The 18,675-nt window shown below is 49.9% G+C and overlaps 1 protein-coding gene across 5 annotated transcripts; it reads right to left on the bottom strand.

Moving 5' to 3' along the window:
* Window positions 1-1,380: 1,380 nt before the first annotated feature.
* FAM83A (family with sequence similarity 83 member A) lies at window positions 1,381-17,768 on the bottom strand. 5 transcript variants are annotated; one of them, XM_080578481.1, is made up of 7 exons: window positions 15,341-17,768; window positions 15,094-15,208; window positions 14,001-14,173; window positions 13,300-13,906; window positions 9,847-10,014; window positions 8,142-8,266; window positions 1,381-3,883 (listed from the first exon to the last, which is right to left on the bottom strand). In XM_080578481.1, the coding sequence occupies exons 4-7, from the start codon at window positions 13,870-13,872 to the stop codon at window positions 3,337-3,339; spliced, it is 1,413 nt and encodes a 470-aa protein (XP_080434607.1). In that variant the 5' UTR covers window positions 13,873-13,906; window positions 14,001-14,173; window positions 15,094-15,208; window positions 15,341-17,768; the 3' UTR covers window positions 1,381-3,336. The 5 variants fall into 5 exon arrangements, with proteins under 5 accessions (XP_080434607.1, XP_080434608.1, XP_080434606.1 ...); XM_080578482.1 differs by having other exon boundaries at window positions 14,001-14,031; window positions 14,132-17,768; XM_080578480.1 differs by having other exon boundaries at window positions 14,001-14,273; window positions 15,094-17,768.
* Between the last annotated feature and the right edge of the window lie 907 nt (window positions 17,769-18,675).

Here is an 18,675-nt window from a genome sequence, read left to right as displayed (position 1 = left end):
TTCTGTGGGACCAGGTTCGCGGAGAGATTTCACGGGAGCTTGCCAAACGATTTGGCTCCGCTCGTTGGAAGGTGGAAACAGCATTCGAGCTGTTTTAGCAGCAAAAGAACCGCTTGCCAAGTGTTGGCATTTCAGGGCTGGGATGGCCAAAACACGCAGCGACATGGCCAACGCGATTTGGAGGCTCTTTGGGGGGCGTGCGGGTTGTTTAGCTTGTGGTCGTCGCTTGGGCTGGCACCACAACGGTTAAGCCCAGCTGCTGGCGGAGCGGAAGGCAGGCGGCAGCTCTGAAGAACAGGCAGTATTTTCTCAAACACAACAATACGGCAAAAAATGTTGTTTATGACTACTGCAGGGAAAACAACACGAGCGCTCTTCTGAGCGTGTTGCGTGGTTACTGCTGCAAGTAACCCGTGTTTGTCGCGCCGGGCCTGGGAAATATTCTTTGTCCCCTTCGTGCCTGGCTACCTCTCGTCACAGCTACTTCAATTCCTCCTTTTTTGGCCTCCTCCTGACTTTTTTTGGCATGCCACTTCTACCTCCAGCTTTCTGTTTCTGATCCTGTCTCCTGAGGGGCATTGCGTTTCCATCTCGTGCTGGAATGGCTCAGCGTCGCTTCTGTGCTCCGCGTGATTCCGCATCTGCCTGTAATGGGTCTCCTCGTGTTTTGGCTCTCACGGTACTAATATCGGGATTAATACGTGCACCGGGACTCCACGCTGAGTGAAACAGCAAATTTAGGATTGCAAACTGCAAGCGAGGCTGTGTTAGCTGTTACCAGGACTCAATTTTGTCACTCTAACACTTGCTCATATTCCAGGCGCTTCGGGCAGGACCCTCTGACCCGGTCGTGCTGCTTCGGGAGCGATTTGGTGCGCGCGAACACAACCCGAGGAGCAGGAGCACGTTACTGCTGCGGCTAGCGAAGGCCCCCCCCCTTTTCTCATCGCATGGTAGCAGTGTTTATGCACACCCTTCCCTCGCAGCAGGCTGACAGGTATGTCAGCATCCTGCCCCGACCTTCCTGACAGGTAGTTTCTGCAGCTGCCTGTAACCACACGTTCCCTTCATCGCTGAGCAATCAAGCCTGTGGGAGCCTGTTAGGATTTTTGGCATAACTCAGGGCTGAAATTGCAAACTCTTGATTGTTTTCCATCAAAACTGAAATTCCATTCGTTTGACATTCAAGTTCAGCTGTCGTCTAAATTAGCACAAGCTGTGTCCTTGGTCCAGGGCTGAAATTAATTCTTCTTAACTCGCAATGCTCCTTCTGTGTTATTAGCTCGTCCCTTATCTACTTCTCATTAGCTGCGTGCTCCAAAACTTCTGTAGGCAGAGCACCTCACCCCACGGTGATGACAAGAGCTCCTTTCTGGATTTCACGGGTCATGGCCTAAGGAAACGAAGGCTTCAGAGGTGTAGTGGTCTGTGAACTAGTGGTCTATGAACGTCTTCCCATATCCGCTCCGTGCCACCCCCAATTGGGCCCCAGCAGGACCAAGGGACTGACCCAAATTTAGAAGAAAAGTCTTAATTAGGCAGGAGGGACACACGTTTAATTCTGTTTGAGTCGATTTCAGAAAAAAAAACCCTACACATTTCCTCATCAGCTGGGCTCTGGCTTTATGGAAATCATGTAAGTTTTGGAAAAGACAAAGAAACAAACGATTCTCAGAGGGATTTTAATGAAAATTTCTTTTATTTATCTAAATATGATAACTGTATATGATAATTAAGTAGAATTCTCATAGGAATGAAGAATCAATTTTCCCTTCTTCCCAAGGAATCCAAAAAAATGTCGCTATGTACAGAGATTTACAGTGATATGCAATAGTTCATTGGTTTCCCGGACTCCAAAATTTGATACACCAGGGGTAAAAACATCCACACCACAGCTGGTGCAGCACGTATCCATCCTGTACCTTTTATAATGTTCTGTAAACTTTACATTTTCAAAACTATAGCTCTTCCAAGGATGAGAAACTTTGCTCACCTGAAATTCTGCCGTTGCATACAATTTTCACAAACCACAGGCCAAAAAATTAAATTATTTTCTTTCAAATACAATTTTTGGACAGGTGAGAAGACAGGCAAAATGGGTCAGATGGGCAAATGTGTTCAGGCTTCTGTTTTCTGCTGGAGTCAGATGAAAGGTGATGTAAAGCAGGATTAAAAAATAAAAATAATAAATCAATAGATGTTAGGTGTCTAGTAACTTCGGGACTTCGATGGAAGTCCATATTTCATGAGTTTTTGTACTATTTTTTGCTTTCACTTACAGAAGCTTCCTTCGTTTTCATGAATTATTTGGCCAAAAGTTTCTCAGCTTTGTGGGCGCTACGGTTCAAGGTGCTGAATGTCTGTAGCTTCCTTTTATTCAATGGAAACTGCTGATACCCAGTTTCTCTTTAAAAATTAGAAACCTTGAAGAGTTCTGTAAAAAAGTATCATATTCTCTAAGTTAATGTTCAGTCAAGTGACCGCTGAGAGGCTTTCCAAGATCCACGCACTGCTAAGTGAATTGGAACTCGGTACTTGGAGGCTGTTACTAACAGGACTTTGCGTCCTTACTTGGTTTCAATTTCCAGTCTGAATCCACGCAGCTGCTCTGCAACGAGGAAAACTGCTCTGAGCTGGTGGGACTGGAGGTTTCTAACAAAGCGTGCTGGAATGCACCCACGTTGCTAATGAGGGAAAGGAAGCACAGGGTGGCTGTGAGATGTCCTCTGCACCCCGAGCTTTTGGTCTCGGTCCACTTCGCGGTTAGCAGGCCTGTTCCTAGAAACCCTGCAAGCAGATTTCCTCGCTGCGCACCTCAAGCAGACAGCTCCGAGACAGTGCGAAGGTGGAAACTGTGCTTCCCTGCCAGCCCTAAAGGAGTCCTCCTAAATCAAGACTAAGCTGTGATGACAGCATCGTGTCAGTCTGGCACGTAAATAGCAGCCTTCGGTCTCCCGAATTAGTTCCTTATGCAAGTGCATAAAAAGCCCGGGGAGAACCTGCGCCTTACCCCGTGTACAGGTGCCTGGCCACACGGAAACCTCCTGAAACACCAACCGGTCACCGGGGGCACGTGGCTGGCGGCAGCGGCGCTGCACCGCGAGCAGCGCTGTTTAGATGTGCCCTTACTGGGACCGTGAGGCGTCCAACGTTTACGTGCTGCCAGGCTTGGCTTTTTAATTAGGGAAACGAAGCATCCACAAGCACCGAAACAAAACAAGCGGCTCGAAATCATCCTCATTTTGTATTAGGCAGAATTTCTACGTTCATCAGTGTACAAGCGATTGCTAAACAGGTCCTCGCTACGTCTGCTTGCAATTCAAGGCCGGGTGGTTATTATGCAAACAGGTTACCTTTGTGGAGGCATCGCCAGGGTGAATTTAAGCCCGTCCTGTTTGGTTCCTCTTGTCTAACTCTTACAGGCCGGTAAATGTTCATGTTGTTGTAGAGAACCGCCGAGCTATCGGCCGCGTAGTGCGGCTGGTAGTAGTTAGGCTGGAGGGCCGGCTGGGCTGGGGGGGGCGTGAACGAGACAAAGCTGTGGAAAGAATTAACTCTATGCAGCGGTGACTGCGGGGCCAGGTTGCTGCTGAATATGAGAGTTCTTGGGGTTTGCTTGTTCTGGTGGGTGCTGCCGGCTGAGAGGCTGCTCAGGGGGTCTGAGAGAGTGTTGGCGCTGCCCTCGTTGCTGTCGGGGAGGCTGCGCTGGGGAGCCCAGGTGGTGCGGAAGAAGAAGGGCATGGTGCGTGGCGGAGACTTCGGGCCCCTGACGGGTTTGGACAGCGCGTAAAGGTGTCGGAACTCCTCGTCAAAAAGCTCCACAACTTGCCCGGTAAACTTGGAGAGGAGATTGCGGTGAACCTGGCCGCACAACCACGTGAAGCTGGAGGGAGAGACAAGGCGAGGGTTAGCGTTAACGTCAGCCGGTTGGAACGGGAGATCCAACACGGGACGGAGGTGTCCCGGTTGACTTTCGGGTCAGTTCACATCAGCGCCTCTCTCTTTGGCTTGGATCGAGCTTTGTTATTGCAGCTGCCGCTAAAACCCTCAAGAACCCTTGTGAAGTTATATAAGCTCCTGAAGGGAGTGGTGGAAACCATCAGCCATGTCCATGGCAGGACTAAGTGCCAAGTCCTTCAGGAGCCTGCCTCTGGGTGGCTGTTCGTGGGAAGGAGCTCAGACCCCTGGTTTCGGTGTCCCTCAGTGCTTAAATTCATGCCCTGCCACGTCTCGTCTGCAGATACAGCAGCTGTATCTCCCCTGCAGAACGCCACGCCAGGTTGTAGATTTCACCCGCTCCAAACTGGCATTAGAAAGACTGGTGAAAAATAACCATCCTTTGTCGGCTTTCCTTTTGCTGTGCCTCTGTCTGCACTGGTCAAGAGAAGCACATAAAAACGCAACCTCCCTGTCGCCTCGCCCCCCCCCAAAACAAACCTCATCTGGTGTTGGGCAAAAGCTCACTTTCTTCACAACAGAGAGAATGAAATTAGCAATATTTTCTACAGCCTTTACAAAAATTAAAAAAAAAAATATCTACTTTGCTGTAAAGTAAGGGAGAAGCACCGCAACAGTTTTTATTCCTGTAGACCGGAGGCACACCTCGGAACACTTCGTGGCTTCTAAATGATTTTTCTTTTATGTACTACCCTAATCCACTTGGCAAACGTAAATTTGTGCTCTTTTACAAAGCCGCAAGCCAGCTCGACTGTGCTGTGCAGGCTGCCCTGTGTGAGCAGCAGCAGCATCAGTAACACGAGCGCAGCTGAGAGCATGAGATGTAATTACTCCCCGAGCTGACTGGGGCTCGAGCTGGGCAGCAGAGGTTACTGCCCAGCGTTGGGTTTGAACTTGAGGTTATTCAGTGTTGGCAAAAGTCTGTCCCGGTTATTCCTCCAGGACCTTATTAGCTACGCTGGATTTGCACGAGGGTTGCCAGCGGCCAGACTTGGCTGTAGGTGTGTGCACTTTCAATCCCGGTCTTGTCAAAACTGACAGAACTCTCTGAAACTCGGAGGGACTGAGAGCCTCAGCTGATGCTAACAGAATAAAGACACAATTTGTACTCGCCAGTTCAAGGCGTTCTTAACGAGGGCTAGGTTTTGGCATGCGTCGTTCCTGTACTGTTGATTCAGGAGCAAGAGGAGGAGTGAAGTAATCCCTGCTCAGTGCCACTGGGCACCTGTACATTTATGACCGGACATGAAAATATTCAGTAAGTTACTAAACCACGGGTACTTCTCCTCCACCTCACGCAAATCATTCTAAATTTTGACAGAACCTTAGGAGCTGAGATAAACTGCGCAGCAAGCGAACTCCCCCCGGTTTGGTAACATCTGCTGTGCTAGCAGGGCATTGCCTTCACGCGCTAAAAAGCGCTCTCCGAACCTTTGCATGCCCTTTATCTAACCGTGAAGGAGGCTATGAACCTGGAAAGAATATGAAAATACAAGCAGTTAGTCTCAGATATCTACACTGAAGTCACAAACTCATGTAGGGGCTGAGACATGGAGCGACAGGTGTATATTTTGTGCTATAGGTATATTTAATTTCTACATGAAAGTTTACAGAGAAAGAAAAATCCATTATAAATGGCTTTTAGAAAGTAACTACCTCAGAGGAGAAAGCTGTTGGGGCTAATTTTGACAATTCACTCCCAAATATGACTTCCTGGAGTGCCTGACGGACAGATCCTTGTTTGTGGCTCACTGATCTTAGCTGTAACACTTGTAAGCAGCGAAAGCCAGGTCCTTTAATAACCCAAAGATTCTCTACAGACTGGTGGCGAGAGGGTCAGCAGTAAAACAAGAAGGTGAAACCCGCGTGATTTGAGACAAATGTTTGTGGATGTGCGCTGCTTCCAGCCCTGGAGCTCTCTGCCTGAGGAGAGAGGGCCAGCTTCTGGGGCTCTCATTTTGCCTCCTTTGGGAGCACTGAGTTCATACGCTAACTTCAAATTTCATTCAAATAAAAAATACAAAGAGCTAGCACAGCTTTAACGGGATGGGCTAGACTAAGACAGAGGCAGCAAAAAGAAATATTTCATTCTAACCCAACACCATAGAAACAGGCAATAAGGATCGAGACAAAAACTAAATCTTAAAACATTTATTGATGCCTGCACTCACGCAGACACACGGCTGGAGCTGCTGCTTCTTCAGGAGCTTCTCCACTCCAGCCTGTCTTGTGTGGCAGAGCCAAGCACATCCACACTGACCAAAGGAATGGCTTTTCAAATGGGTTTTTGAAAACCACTCCAGAGCAGGAGATCCCACAGGCTCCATGGTGGTTCCTTTGCCTCTAACTAATTACCAAATTCAGCCCTCTTTGTTGTCTATTAGGCTAACATATTTTGTTCCCAGACACTTTGGCTGGAAACAGCAAGCTGCGGTCGCTCTTAGAGCACTAAGTACCAAAGGGCTACTTTATTTCCTCAGCCTGCTCCCCTCATTGCTGTTATAAAGTCGTGCAGAGCACAGCACTAAGGTGAAATATATTGTTGTATTAGTTTTAAGATCCTTTGCATCAGTTTTAGGATTTATTTAAACTTGATTTCCAGCAAATATGTTGCAAAAAAGTGTTTTACTCTCTTAACATCATTCTGTTTACACCTGCAGAGGTTGGTGAGTAAGATTTGGCAATAATAGAAAGTTTTCAGATGAATAAAGGGAGAGCTAGCAAGCCTATGGAAATGCCATGCACTGATCGCCAGGTACAACCCGTGTGAATCTCCAAACTGGTGCTGAGCATGCTGAAGTTAAATAGCGTATAGATTTGCTCCTCACCACCCTCTCTGCTTGCTTGCTGGATAGGGGATTAGGTAGTTTGACAAGGCTCTTGGATTTAAAAGATAATGCAACGGCAGTAGAGAATGACAGCAGTCATGCGCAGTCTTGCACAGGACTTTGAGGTTTTGTTGTTGTTGTTTGTTTGTTTTTGTTTTTAGGATTGAAAAAAGAAGCCAAAAGGAAGCTTCTTGGCTAAAGAAAATCTGTCTTGTTCTGTCCCTCCTCTCCCGCACATCTACTGCTCTCTCTATGAATCTGCTGTTGCATTTCCAAATGTCTTTGGTGAGGGATTAAAAGAAAACTGAAAGAACAATAAAACCATAGTGGCCAATGAAAAAAACAACAGTGTGTTCACTCGTTTTTGTCTGATGGTTCGTTTGGAAACAGTGAAAAAGTGGGTGCCTGTGTCAGTAGACAGCTGCATTCTTACAGCCTTCCCCAGCCCCGCATACTCACGTTTACCTTTGTTATTACAGTTGCATAATCTTCCTGGTGGCACAGTTTTATCAGACTAGAAGCATTTAAGCCTCCAAATCATAAACCTGGATTAAGAAAAACAATCTCCTCCTTTTAATTATTTAATCACATCTGTAATTTTTTTCTCTCGTCTTTTTGTATCTGAGTTTCTAGGATACGCTTCAGTCATTTGTGAAGCTTACCTACGTAGCCATGAGGCTTAGGAACTTTATTTATTTGATGCAAGCTCACAGTCTCATGAAATTCCCTGACCTGAGGATCTCGGCTCTTAATTAAAAGCCAATTGTTGAGACGCTACGTCCTGTACCTGAAATAATTACAGCAGCACAAAAGTGGAGAGTTGCAGATGCAGCTTATAAAAAAAAAATAAAGTACAACAGCCACCTAGATACGCACTTCCTATCTGTTAGGGAAACACAAGACAAAAGAGTAAGTCCCTGAAGTATTTCTGCTTTCCCTTTAATCACTGAACTGGTCAAATAGAGAACAAATCCTCAGATAAGCTGAGCTACATTAAGGGATCCCAAGGGATGGAAACGTATCATGTCTCATGATCACAGCATCTGAGGACCCAAACAACAAGGAAAGCATAATACTAAGACACACACATCTCTCGTTCTGCTCCAGGGCTGCACTGGCAAAGTTGTTTTAATTAGTTTCGGAACGTTTAAGTTAAATACCACACTCCGTAAAGAAGTAACACGGGCTTTTAAGCAAGCGATTTGGATTATTGAAAAACGGCACGTATATGCAAGCAGAAGGTATTTTTTGTTCAAAAAAACCTGTTCACCCATACCAAACTTTCCACGGCAGTTTTTTTGTGAAGTAATATTAATAAAAGGGCACCTGGATATGAACTGCAATGGCTTATCTCACCTGTAAGATCCAGAGAGCACGTATCTCCAGTCAGAGATAAGAAATTTTTCTTGTATTTGTCCTGAAAATTTCCTGCCTGATTTGGCACAGTAAACCTCTCCAGTAACACTGCGGACTGAGATATTCTAGTAAAGAAAAAGAAAAGTTATATGAACAGAGTGAATTACATGTTTTGTCTTCTTTTAAAATTAAAAGTCAGAAGGAAAGAGCCCTTTTCCCCTGTTGCCTTTAGCACTTCCGTCATTTCTGTTACGATTTCTTTATGGATTTTAACGTTATATTTGAAGGTTTGGGGACAGTGGAAGCCCAGCCAAGCTTTCTGACTACATAGAGGGCTATTTTTTTTCAATGGGGACATAAACCTGCATGGAAACTTGCACAGGAGCAGCTGCATTGTACAAGAACAGATGCTACCCGTCATGAAATGAGTACCAGAGATGCGTCCTTCACTCCGAGCAGTCTGTTACCTCCACTGACATCCCAGCGACACGCGATTCCCCAACGTTTCACGCTGTCTATGGCACAACACAGCAGGGCAAAACCTCTGCTTTTTCTAATCCACCCGGGCCTGCAAGGACATGCACACTGCGCTGCTGGTGAGGCCCCGATGAGCTGTTAATGCAGTATCAGGTGTGAGTACACGTGTGAATGGAGGAAAAGGTCCATTTGGCCGTGATATGCTTCTGAGCTGTCACAGCTCAGCAGCTCCTTGCACCTCAGCAAGCTCAATTAAAGCCACGTCAGGTACCCAGACCTGACACCACTGTCTCCGTGCACGCTACGCAGAATTAAGGCCTCGGTAAATGAGTGGCACCAAGGGTGCAGCTCATTTTTGAAAACCTGTGAGTGGGAGCAGCATACATGCAACAAATAGCTAAGGAGTGGGGGTTTACAGACGTACAGACACCGCAATGAGAATGTTTTATTAATTTCGGCTTCCTGGTGTGTTTGGTGTGGAATTCAGCTGCTGAAACACAGGTGTCTGCTGCAGTTAGGATGCCCTCAGGCCTCCTGCCTGCCCTCCAGCTGCTGCTGCGGAAGGCCGCAGTCTCTGCGGTATCAGCCATCCCCGCGAAGATGTCACAGGTGCCCTGCAGCACCTCCAGCAACACCTGGGAGGGCTCCTAGGAGGTTATTTCTAAGGTCAGTTTCCTCCGGCAGAGACGAAGTTGGACTATGCTAACAGCCAGCTCAACGTGAGGCATCATCACCTTTAAGGCAAAGCCTTAACAGCATCGTTTTATTGTGTTTCATATAAACACCCACAGAACTGAGCTGAAACGCTGAGGCTGGGGATCAAGAGCAGCAGGGGAAGGAGCAAGGCGATGCCAGCAGACCTAACCCCTCCCAGCCCCGCTGAAACCGCCCTGTTCAGTCCCTCTGGCCGCCCAGGCATTGCCGAGCACAGGGGGTTGTGTGCAGCTTGTGCTCCCTGCTGTCTGGGGCTGCTGCAGGCATTAAACAGAATCAGCTGTAATGCTTTTGTCACCTCCCTCTGTTAGGGGGCTTCGTCTAGTGGAAATGCCTCAACTTCCTGTAAAATCCATGGAAAACTGTAGGCATCCTCGGAGGTAAGAAACTAGGTAAGATAACGCTAGCTCTGAATTCTCTTTGTCTGTTTTAATTACAAAGTGGAATGACCCCAGTGTAACCGTGCTTCTAACCCAAAATGCCTAACGTGAGATGAAGCCGAGAGCCGCGGTACCTTGAAGAGATCCTCAGCGATTTGCAGTTTGTCGCACATCTCAGAGAAGAGGTTTAGGTTGCCGTGATCGAGCAGCAGGTAGACGAAGACCATGCGCTTGTTAGCTGCCTCCAGGAGGTCACAGAGAATCTCAGTGTCTGTGAACACGTCCATCACGATGGCGAGCACCTAGGGGAAGAAAAAGCAGGGGCATTAGCAGAGTAAATTTACATACGTTAAGGTTGCCCGGGAGGTCACTGAAAGGTAGCGGGGTTTTTATTTGTTTTTAAGAAGTTCTAACAAACGCAAACCTTAGGAGGTACGTGGGGATATTTCTTCTGTTTTTCCCCCTGAATCAATGAATCAAGGAGAGACGTCGCTTCATTGCTTTATTGTTCTTATAAATCCAACATAACGTCCGACGGTTCTTTTAAGCATAAACCAGAATGTGACCCAGGAAACTGTAGGCGAGATTTCAGCACTAGGAAGCATATTGAAGCACTGATCGGAGAGTAATAAGGACGGAGCTAAAACAAGAGGCCGCAGCCCTAGCCAAGTGGCCGACCGGCTTTCCTGAGCCGTGTGCGTTTAGCAGGAATCACCGAGTGACGCTTTCTCTGTTCCAGCCTACCCGCGGAACGGTCCTGCTCCTAAACCTGCACTCTGCTCTTGGTGGTGGGGCCACAGACTGCAGCAGTTCCATATTTTTTAATTTTTACATCTGACTTCCATGGTTTATGAGCTAATTGTTCCAATTTAAGCACACATCTGTGCCTCCCAGCGCACAAACGGCAGGATAGGGTATGAAAGCCTCAGAGCGGCACGGACTGGGCAGCAAGACCCTACAGCTCCTTAAACTCACAGCCTTGACGGCGTGGGTCGAGGGAGCATTAAATGTGCTATAAAACCACTTCCACGCTCCTGCTCGTGGTACTTGCACTCACAGGACGCCGTGTTCAACCGGCGAAAACAAACCTTACAGTATTTCTGCAGTTCCGTCCTCCTAATTTCGTTCAGCTTTCCCCGAATCCTACTCGATGCCTGTGCCCACGCCTGCCAGGGAGCTTCCCTTCCCTCCCCGCCCCCAAGGAAATCCTACAGGGCCCGGCACGTCCTGCGTGCCCGCATCCTGTCCCGACAAGCCGCGGTACTTGTGGAGCGGGCGAGGATCCCACACCTTCACCCTGCTGCCAAGGCACGGCGCTTCAGAAAAGGCCCTGCCAGTGCTGGGTAATTGCCCAATTATGGCCAATTACGTCCAACAGCTTACGTCCACGCTTACTGGTAACGCACCTCCGGCCGAGGTTGCCTTTTTAAGGAGCACAGTTCTGCTGCTTCCCATTCAGCCTCACCGGAGCTCCTGACCGCCTCCTGCTTTTTCACCACTCCTTCCCGAGCCGTGTTTCTGCGTGTGGCTTTTACTTGCAGTACTCAGTGCTTCTGCCTTTCGCTTCGGGATTTGTGCCTCACAAACGTGTTAGGGTCACAGTTCTCCCTGCTCCCCAACCCCTTGCAGTTTGGTGTCATCCACAAACACATTCCTTATTCCATTTTTTTATGTTGCTGACGGCCACATTAAGCACCAAGTATCCAGCACGTGCCCTTATCAGATACTAATGAATCCGGTCACTGAAGAACTACTCAAAAAGCAGGTGCCAAACTGATCCTGTCACCACGTGTTACTCTGGTACCCTCCTGTAACGTAAGCGAGGTGGCTAGGAAGGTCATGTGAGCTTGCACTGCATTTCCCACTTTTCCCCTGTGAGTTTTCTCCTCTCGAGATGGCAAATTGGACTGGATTGACACGTTGGCTGATGCTTATCTTCCTATGCCAGAGGTGTTGCTGCTGTTACTGCACCCTTCTGATGTTGTCAGCTTAAAATGACTGATCTGCGATTCTCCTGACGCGCTGAGCACCTGTAGCCTCTCGAAGAGAAATTGCCAGCGGGCATTCTTCCCCCAGGCTGCTGCATTCAGCGCTATCAGTCCCAGCTCCTGCCCTTGCAGGACGCTGCCACAGCAAAGTCCCTGACTCTAGAGGGCTCCGCAGCCTGTGCCGGCGAGCAGGCACCACACACACACACCTCTCTTTCCATGTGGCTGCTGTCTTGCGCCTCTCCAACCAGGAGAAATTTGAGGTTAAAGTTTTTGGAAAGGAATTACACAACAAGAGTTTGTTTAGCAGAGCTAAAAGCGGTAGGGGTGTGATTGTAACACCTAGAGCCACGGTTTCCAAGAAATCAGAAATGTGCGCTATTTCCCCCAAAATGCCACTCCGTTCCTAGCTCTCACCCAGGGCCTCTCACCCCTCACCTAAAGCGGAGAGTGTAGCAGGTACTTTCCCCTACAGAGCAAAATTCAAGCAAATTCCCTGCTGCATCAGGTGTGCCCACTGCTCTGACCCTTAAGAAGTCTTTGGGGACTTCATCGTTGCCACTGAAGTCTTGGGACCCCCCCAAATTTCCCTTCTGACACAGCAGCCGCAAGGGTTTTGCTTCTGACCATTCGTCTGTGACGCTGCCGATGGAGTCGCAAGTTTACGCAAGGGCAAAGCTCCCTGATGGTGATTAGCAGGGTCCTGAAAGGTCAGGCAGTTTTTTACCAAGAAAAGAGCCCGAGCTGTCACCACTCCGCCAGAACACGCATCGGAAGAGCTTTCTGCCCCCGTCAGCTGTTCATCTGCTGGCTTCCCAGCCGGTGGGCTGCCTGCCTGGTGACGGGCACCTCTCCACGCCCCCCCATAACTTGTCTGCTATCCGAGGCATGCTCCACACCTGTCCCACACGCCGAGCTAGGCTGTGGAGGCTCTGTATGGAGCCCACGTCACGGTTCAGTGACACTGACAACCCGTCAGGGATGAGAAGCCTTTTTCTGAACAATTCCACTCCTTCGGGGACACCTGGCACGCACCTGCCCTCCTCCCAGCGCTCCCCTTCGCCCACGTCTCCCACCAATCCTCCAAAACGATCGCTTCTAGCTCAGAGCTGCCTTCGGCTGACTCCTTGCTGCGGGTGAAATGGTGCCTTTGAAGAGGGCCAGCCTGCACCACAGCCCGGTGGCAGGGAGAGCCCAGGGGTGGCCACGGCCGCGCACCCCAGAGGAGCAGCTCCCCAGCTGGGCCGGCTGCGGCACGCTGCCGGGGTCACGGCTCGCACCGCTGTGGCCGCTCCAAGCTGAGCAACTGATGCACGAGAAGGAACGGAGCCCACCCGCCCTTCACAGAGCGTGCTCTGGAGTTTAAAAGAACAGGGAGAACTTTTTTCCTTTCTTTGTTCGTTTTTTAAGTCACGGAAGTGAAGGGTGCTCTTGTGAGTACACACAAAGCACTGCGTTTGGACATTAATGGGCTCTGGCTAGAGCAAAGCTACAAGGTAACGCACCAGGCTGGCTCTGATCAAACACCGCCTTCACCTGGTCTTTTTAAGAGCAGGAGGACAGAGAAGTGCAGAGGGAACATGAATTTGCTCTCCGTACCTGCGTGGTCTTGTTGATGTACCGGCGTATGATGTCTCTGATGTTGCTGTTCTTCTCCGTTTGGAAATACACCGTGGCCGTGGACTTTTCCTTTAAATAGGGCTTCTCTGCCGTAATCCATGTGTGCAGGAGGGCTGGCTCGCTGCTGTCAGAAATGGTTGGGAAGTAGGTCCCCGACGGGAGAGAGCCGGCATCGGTCTGCCTTGGCGCGGCCGCCCCGTCCGCGGGGGATTCCTGCGCGTAATACGACTCCCTGGCATTCTCCTTGATGTACCGAGCTTCCACCGAGGAGAGGAAATCCACCTCGCCTTCTTTGCTCAGCGTTTGGAGATACGAGTCTGTCCCCCCGTCCAGGAAGGCGTCGGTGGCCAGCCTTATGCTTTCGTTGTGGCTGAAATCTGCTTTCGTCGACTTAAGGGACTGGTTCTTGATGTCCTCCAGCCTCTTTTTTATCTTGCCCATATGTCTGGAGTGGCTCATGGTTCGTTGTCTCAGCAGCCGATCTGCGGGGTAGGCACAGTGCATATGCGCGGCGCAGGGAACGTAATCGTCCTTCGGGTTTGGAGACTGCATTCTGGCGTAAAATCACCTCGGCTGAATGAATTAACTGTGAATAAAAATAAAGAGATCTTATTACCTCAGGCGAATTCACACTCCCTGATTTTGTTGGTACAATTATCTTCAAAAAAAAAGAAGCTTACTTCTCAGGTGGCGGTGTACTTCAGCAACAATCTGTTTCCAGATGGGACACAAGTACAAAGCTGATTAGATCGCTTATCTGAGAGGCACCCACCTCACCCCAAGGGCATACGGAGGATTCAAGTCCAATTACCAGAGCTGTCCGATTTGGCTGTATTTCCCTTCTTGTCGCATCCTGTGAAATGCGAGTGAGGAAAGTATTCAAGCAAAAGCAGGTAGGCTCCCGAGGATCGTTGCACAATCTTCAAAACACCTTGAGGCTTCTCTCTCTTCCCCTAGCATTTGTTATGGAGCAAAAACAAGTCTGGTGTTTAACTGGGACAAAGACATCAGCCATGTCCGTAACTTTGGAACAGCAGAAAGGGTCACAGACTCTTGTCTGTACCTACATGCTGCCAGGCAGGCTTAAAAATAAACTTGAAATTCGTCACTGTGCCCCGTTCACAGTATGTTGCTATTACCATAGACGATTCACTCATTTATTTCTTTAAAGCTTTGTGACTACGCTGCCCTATTAAAAGAAAAATACCCCTTCCCAAACATCCTGAGCATTATGTGGAGGGAGGGTTGTGAGCTGGCCTCAAAGCATCAGCAATACAAACACTCATCATTTGATTGTGCACATTTAGTGCTGTTTGTTTGGTTTCCTTTCCTTTTTTTTTTTTTTTTTTTTTTTTAAAGGCAGCAGCTTCTGGAGTCACGTTGTCACCGTGGCAGCCCGGCTGCTGTGTCATTAGCAGGACGGAGGCGCAGGTTCGCAGCGGGGTGAGAGGCGCAGTGCCTCTGGGAGCCAGGCCGACTGGTATGACTGCACGGGGGTGAGGTGAGGCAGGGTGTGAAGGCACCGTGCCTGAGGTATTCCATAAATACTTGTGTGCATGCTTTTACGCAGAGGCACGTGTGACACACTTTTATCACGCAGGTAGGGTTTACCATCGGGCTGCATAGCTCTGCTCCACGCTGCACCCGTGCACCAACGTGCCATGGCTCCGGAGGTGGCCATAGGCAGAGCAGGGTGGAGCAGACGCAGCAGCCTGGTCTCTCCTGGGCTGCTAAGGGCACGTCTGAGCTGGGAAGGACTCCTGTCACTCTTACCAACACGCTCAGGAGCACGGGCGTCTTCAGGGCTCTTCAGAGGAGCACAGACCTGTTTTTTCCAGGGTAGATTCCCAGATTCTGTGTCTGTGTCCCCAGAGTCTGTGTCAGATGCCTTATGGAAAAAAAAAAAATAAAAGAAAGTAATTATATGCTAGCGTGCCACAAGCATACATATTAAAACAGAGAGGAGTATGAAATGGTTCAGATTTTAGACCCACAGCCGTGGATGGGGGGGAACACGCACCTCGGGAGCCAGAGGAGAGGTGGTGGAGGTGGTGGCCGGAGCGGCGCAGCTCGTGATGTGATTTTGGGAACCGTCCCCTGCCCTCCCCCCGCCCCCGACATCCGCCCGCAGCTGTCAGACGCAGCAAAAAGTCATTAATTATCTAGTGACCTGCTCCGCGCAATTATGCTCAAAACGATGCCTCCTAATTAATGTGACGTGCGAGATCGCGCCCTGCCAACGCCAATCAGGGCCTGGCCGGGCCCAGCAGGGCGGTCACCGGCCCTGCCCGCCGTCCTGCCCCCAGCCGAGGCCAGCGCAGTCACCATGGGGTCCCACACGGTCACCCCCATGTCCTACACGGTCACCCCCATGTCCCACATGGCCACCTTAGGGCTCACACCATCACTGCACCTCATGGTCATTTTGGGGACACACGTGGGCAATCCAAGGATCCCCCTGTCACCCCAAGGTCCACTCCTGTCACCCTGGGGAACCCCCACTGTCACCCTGGGGTCCCAGTGTCAGGCTGAGGCCCCATGGCAGTCACCTCAGGGTCCCACACGGTCACCTCAGGGTCCCACACGGTCACCTCGGGGTCTCACACAGTCACCATGGGGCCTGACACGGTCACCTCGGGGTCCCCCACAGTCACCTCAGGATCCCACACAACCACATTAGGATCCCCCATGGTCACATTATGGCCCCACATGGTCACTTCAGGGTCCCCCATGGTCACCTCGGGGTCCCACACGGTCACTTAGGGGCCCCACACAGTCCCCTTGGGGCCCCACACGGTCACACTGGTGACATACACGGCTACCACAAGGGCCCTGACTGTCACCAACAGGCCCCACACGGCCACCACAAAGCCTCACAGGCCCTTATTCGGTCACCGCGGGGTCCCTTATGGCCACCACAGGGTCCCACAGGGTCCCCATGGGCCGGCCCCTCCCGTTCCTCCGCCTCCCCAGGACAGCCCCCAATAGCCAGAGCGGCGAGGCTCCTTCCAGCCGCCTCGTTAGCGCAGTAGGTAGCGCGTCAGTCTCATAATCTGAAGGTCGTGAGTTCGATCCTCACACGGGGCAAAGGCGGATAATACTTTTTTTTTTTTTCCCCCGTTTCCCCGGAACAAAAAGCGCCGCGGGACCAAACCCGCCTCGTACCGGCCGTGCAGGGGGAGCCGGGTGTCCCTCACACGGGGCAGTCGCCCCACAGCTGTCCCAGGGCCCCGCACGGGCGGTGAACGCCCGTGGGTGGCGGTTTTTGAGTGAAACAGGCGGGCAGGGCACCTCGGGGAGCTGCCAGGGGAGGTTCCCCGGCAGCCCCGGCCTCCAGGGGCAGCTCGAGCAGATTCACAGTGGGCGTGAACCTATAAACCATGCACAAGCGTGACAGGGCTCATCCCAGGGCTCATGGGGCATCCACAGCTTCCCTGGGCAGCCTGGTCCAGTGCCTCACCATCCTCTGAGTGAAGAATTTCCTCCTAATCTCTAATCTAGATCTCCCCTCTTTTAGTTTTTAGTCATTCTGCCTTGTCCTATCATTATCTGTCAAAGTAAAAAGTCTTTCTCCATCTTTTTTATGACCCCTTTAAGCATTGAAAGGCTGCAATGAAATCACCCCAGAGCCTTTTCTTCCCCGGGCTGAACATCCCCAGCTCTCGCAGCCTGTCTCCATAGGAGAGGCGCTCCAGCCCTCTGATCTTCCTCATGGCCCTCCTCTGGACCCGCTCTGACAGCCCCACGTCCTTCTGGTGCTGGGGGCCCCAGCCCTGGACGCAGCACTCCAGGTGGGGCCTCACAGGGGCAGAGCAGAGGGGGACAATCCCCTCCCTCCCCTGCTGGCCACCCCTCTGCTGATGCAGCCCAGGATGCAGTTGGCCTTCTGGGCTGCAAGCACACACTGCTGGCTCATGTCGAGCTTTTCATTCACCAGAACCCTAAGTTCATCTCTGCTATGAGTTCTTCTCTCAGTCTGTGTTCATGTCAGGGATTGCCCCAGCCCACGTGCAGCACCTTGCACTTGGACTTGTTGAACCTCATGTAGTTCACATGGGCCCACTTCTCCAGCCTGTCCAGATCCCTTTGGATGGCTTCCCTTCATTCTTTTGTTATCAACCGCACCACTCAGCTTGGTGTCATCTGCAAACTTGCTAAGGGTGTACTCAATCCCATCGTCTATGTCATTGATGAAGATATTGAAAAGGACCAGTCCCAAAAAAGATCCCTGAGGGACACTGCTTGTCACCAGCTTCCACCTGGACATAGAACCATTGACCACTAATAAACGAGAATCACAGAATCATTAAGGTTGGAGAAGACCTCCAAGATCATCTGGTCCAACCATCCCCCCCCCACCAATGTCACCCACTAAACCATGTCCCTAAGCCCCACATCCAACCTTTCCTTGAACACCCCCAGGGACGGTGACTCCACCACCTCCCTGGGCAACCCGTTCCAATAATGCACAACTATAACATTTTTTACAAACCATAACTGTGTACACATATGGCCCAAGGTGCTAGCCAAAAAAGTTTTTTTTTTCTCTTTTAAATATAGAAATAATCACGTTATGTCTAAGACAACTGCAGTCGTCAAAAAAGACATTTTTTGCATCTACTCATTGTGCATCCCAAAGATCTTTGCTTGCTGTGTTTCTTCAAAAAGCAATGCTGCTGCACCTTCCCTGAGCTCTACTGAGGGTCTTTGATGAGTTTTCCATGAATTTTGGTGCCTGCTAATGCAACTATGGGTCTAGACACAGAGTATGTTAATTTAATAAGTAAGTACCTCTGGCATTTACATCTTCATGGAATTTAACATGAAATTGGGAGGCTGCCATCTGCCTCAGGTGACGAAGAGGAGCTGTTCAGCGGTATTGCCCAAGCCTGCCTTCTGCGTGTGCTTGGCACTCACAGGGAGCCCCTCTCTGATACTGCTGCCCCAAAGAGTGTCATCGAAACCCCATGGGAAGCAGAACACCTAGGCAAGATGTTTAGGGATTTCTCTTTGTATCCCAGCATCGCTCAACTAACATCACATCTGGATTACACTGCTGCTTTGGAGCTTTTGAAAATGTGTGTTCCTATCTTGGAGCTTGAATGAATGGGATACATAGAAAACTAAAAGGAATTTTCAGTCTATCAGGCTGAAAATGAACAAATTAAGTCCCAGGTCTTTGGTACATAATGTTGTACTCTTGGTTAAAAGCAGCAGCCAGTGAAAATCAGCCTTGCAGCACCAAAAATCATTATTTTTATTTAGTTCCTCTCCCTTCTCTCAGGAAATGTGCTTTGTTAATATATATGCATCTAATATATATGCTAATATACACACACATCTCCAGCAGCTAAG

The sequence above is a fragment of the Anser brachyrhynchus genome, assembly GCF_964034855.1.
Source record: "Anser brachyrhynchus genome assembly, chromosome: 2".
NCBI lineage: Eukaryota > Metazoa > Chordata > Aves > Anseriformes > Anatidae > Anser > Anser brachyrhynchus.
This window is presented reverse-complemented; position numbering and strand designations above follow the sequence as displayed.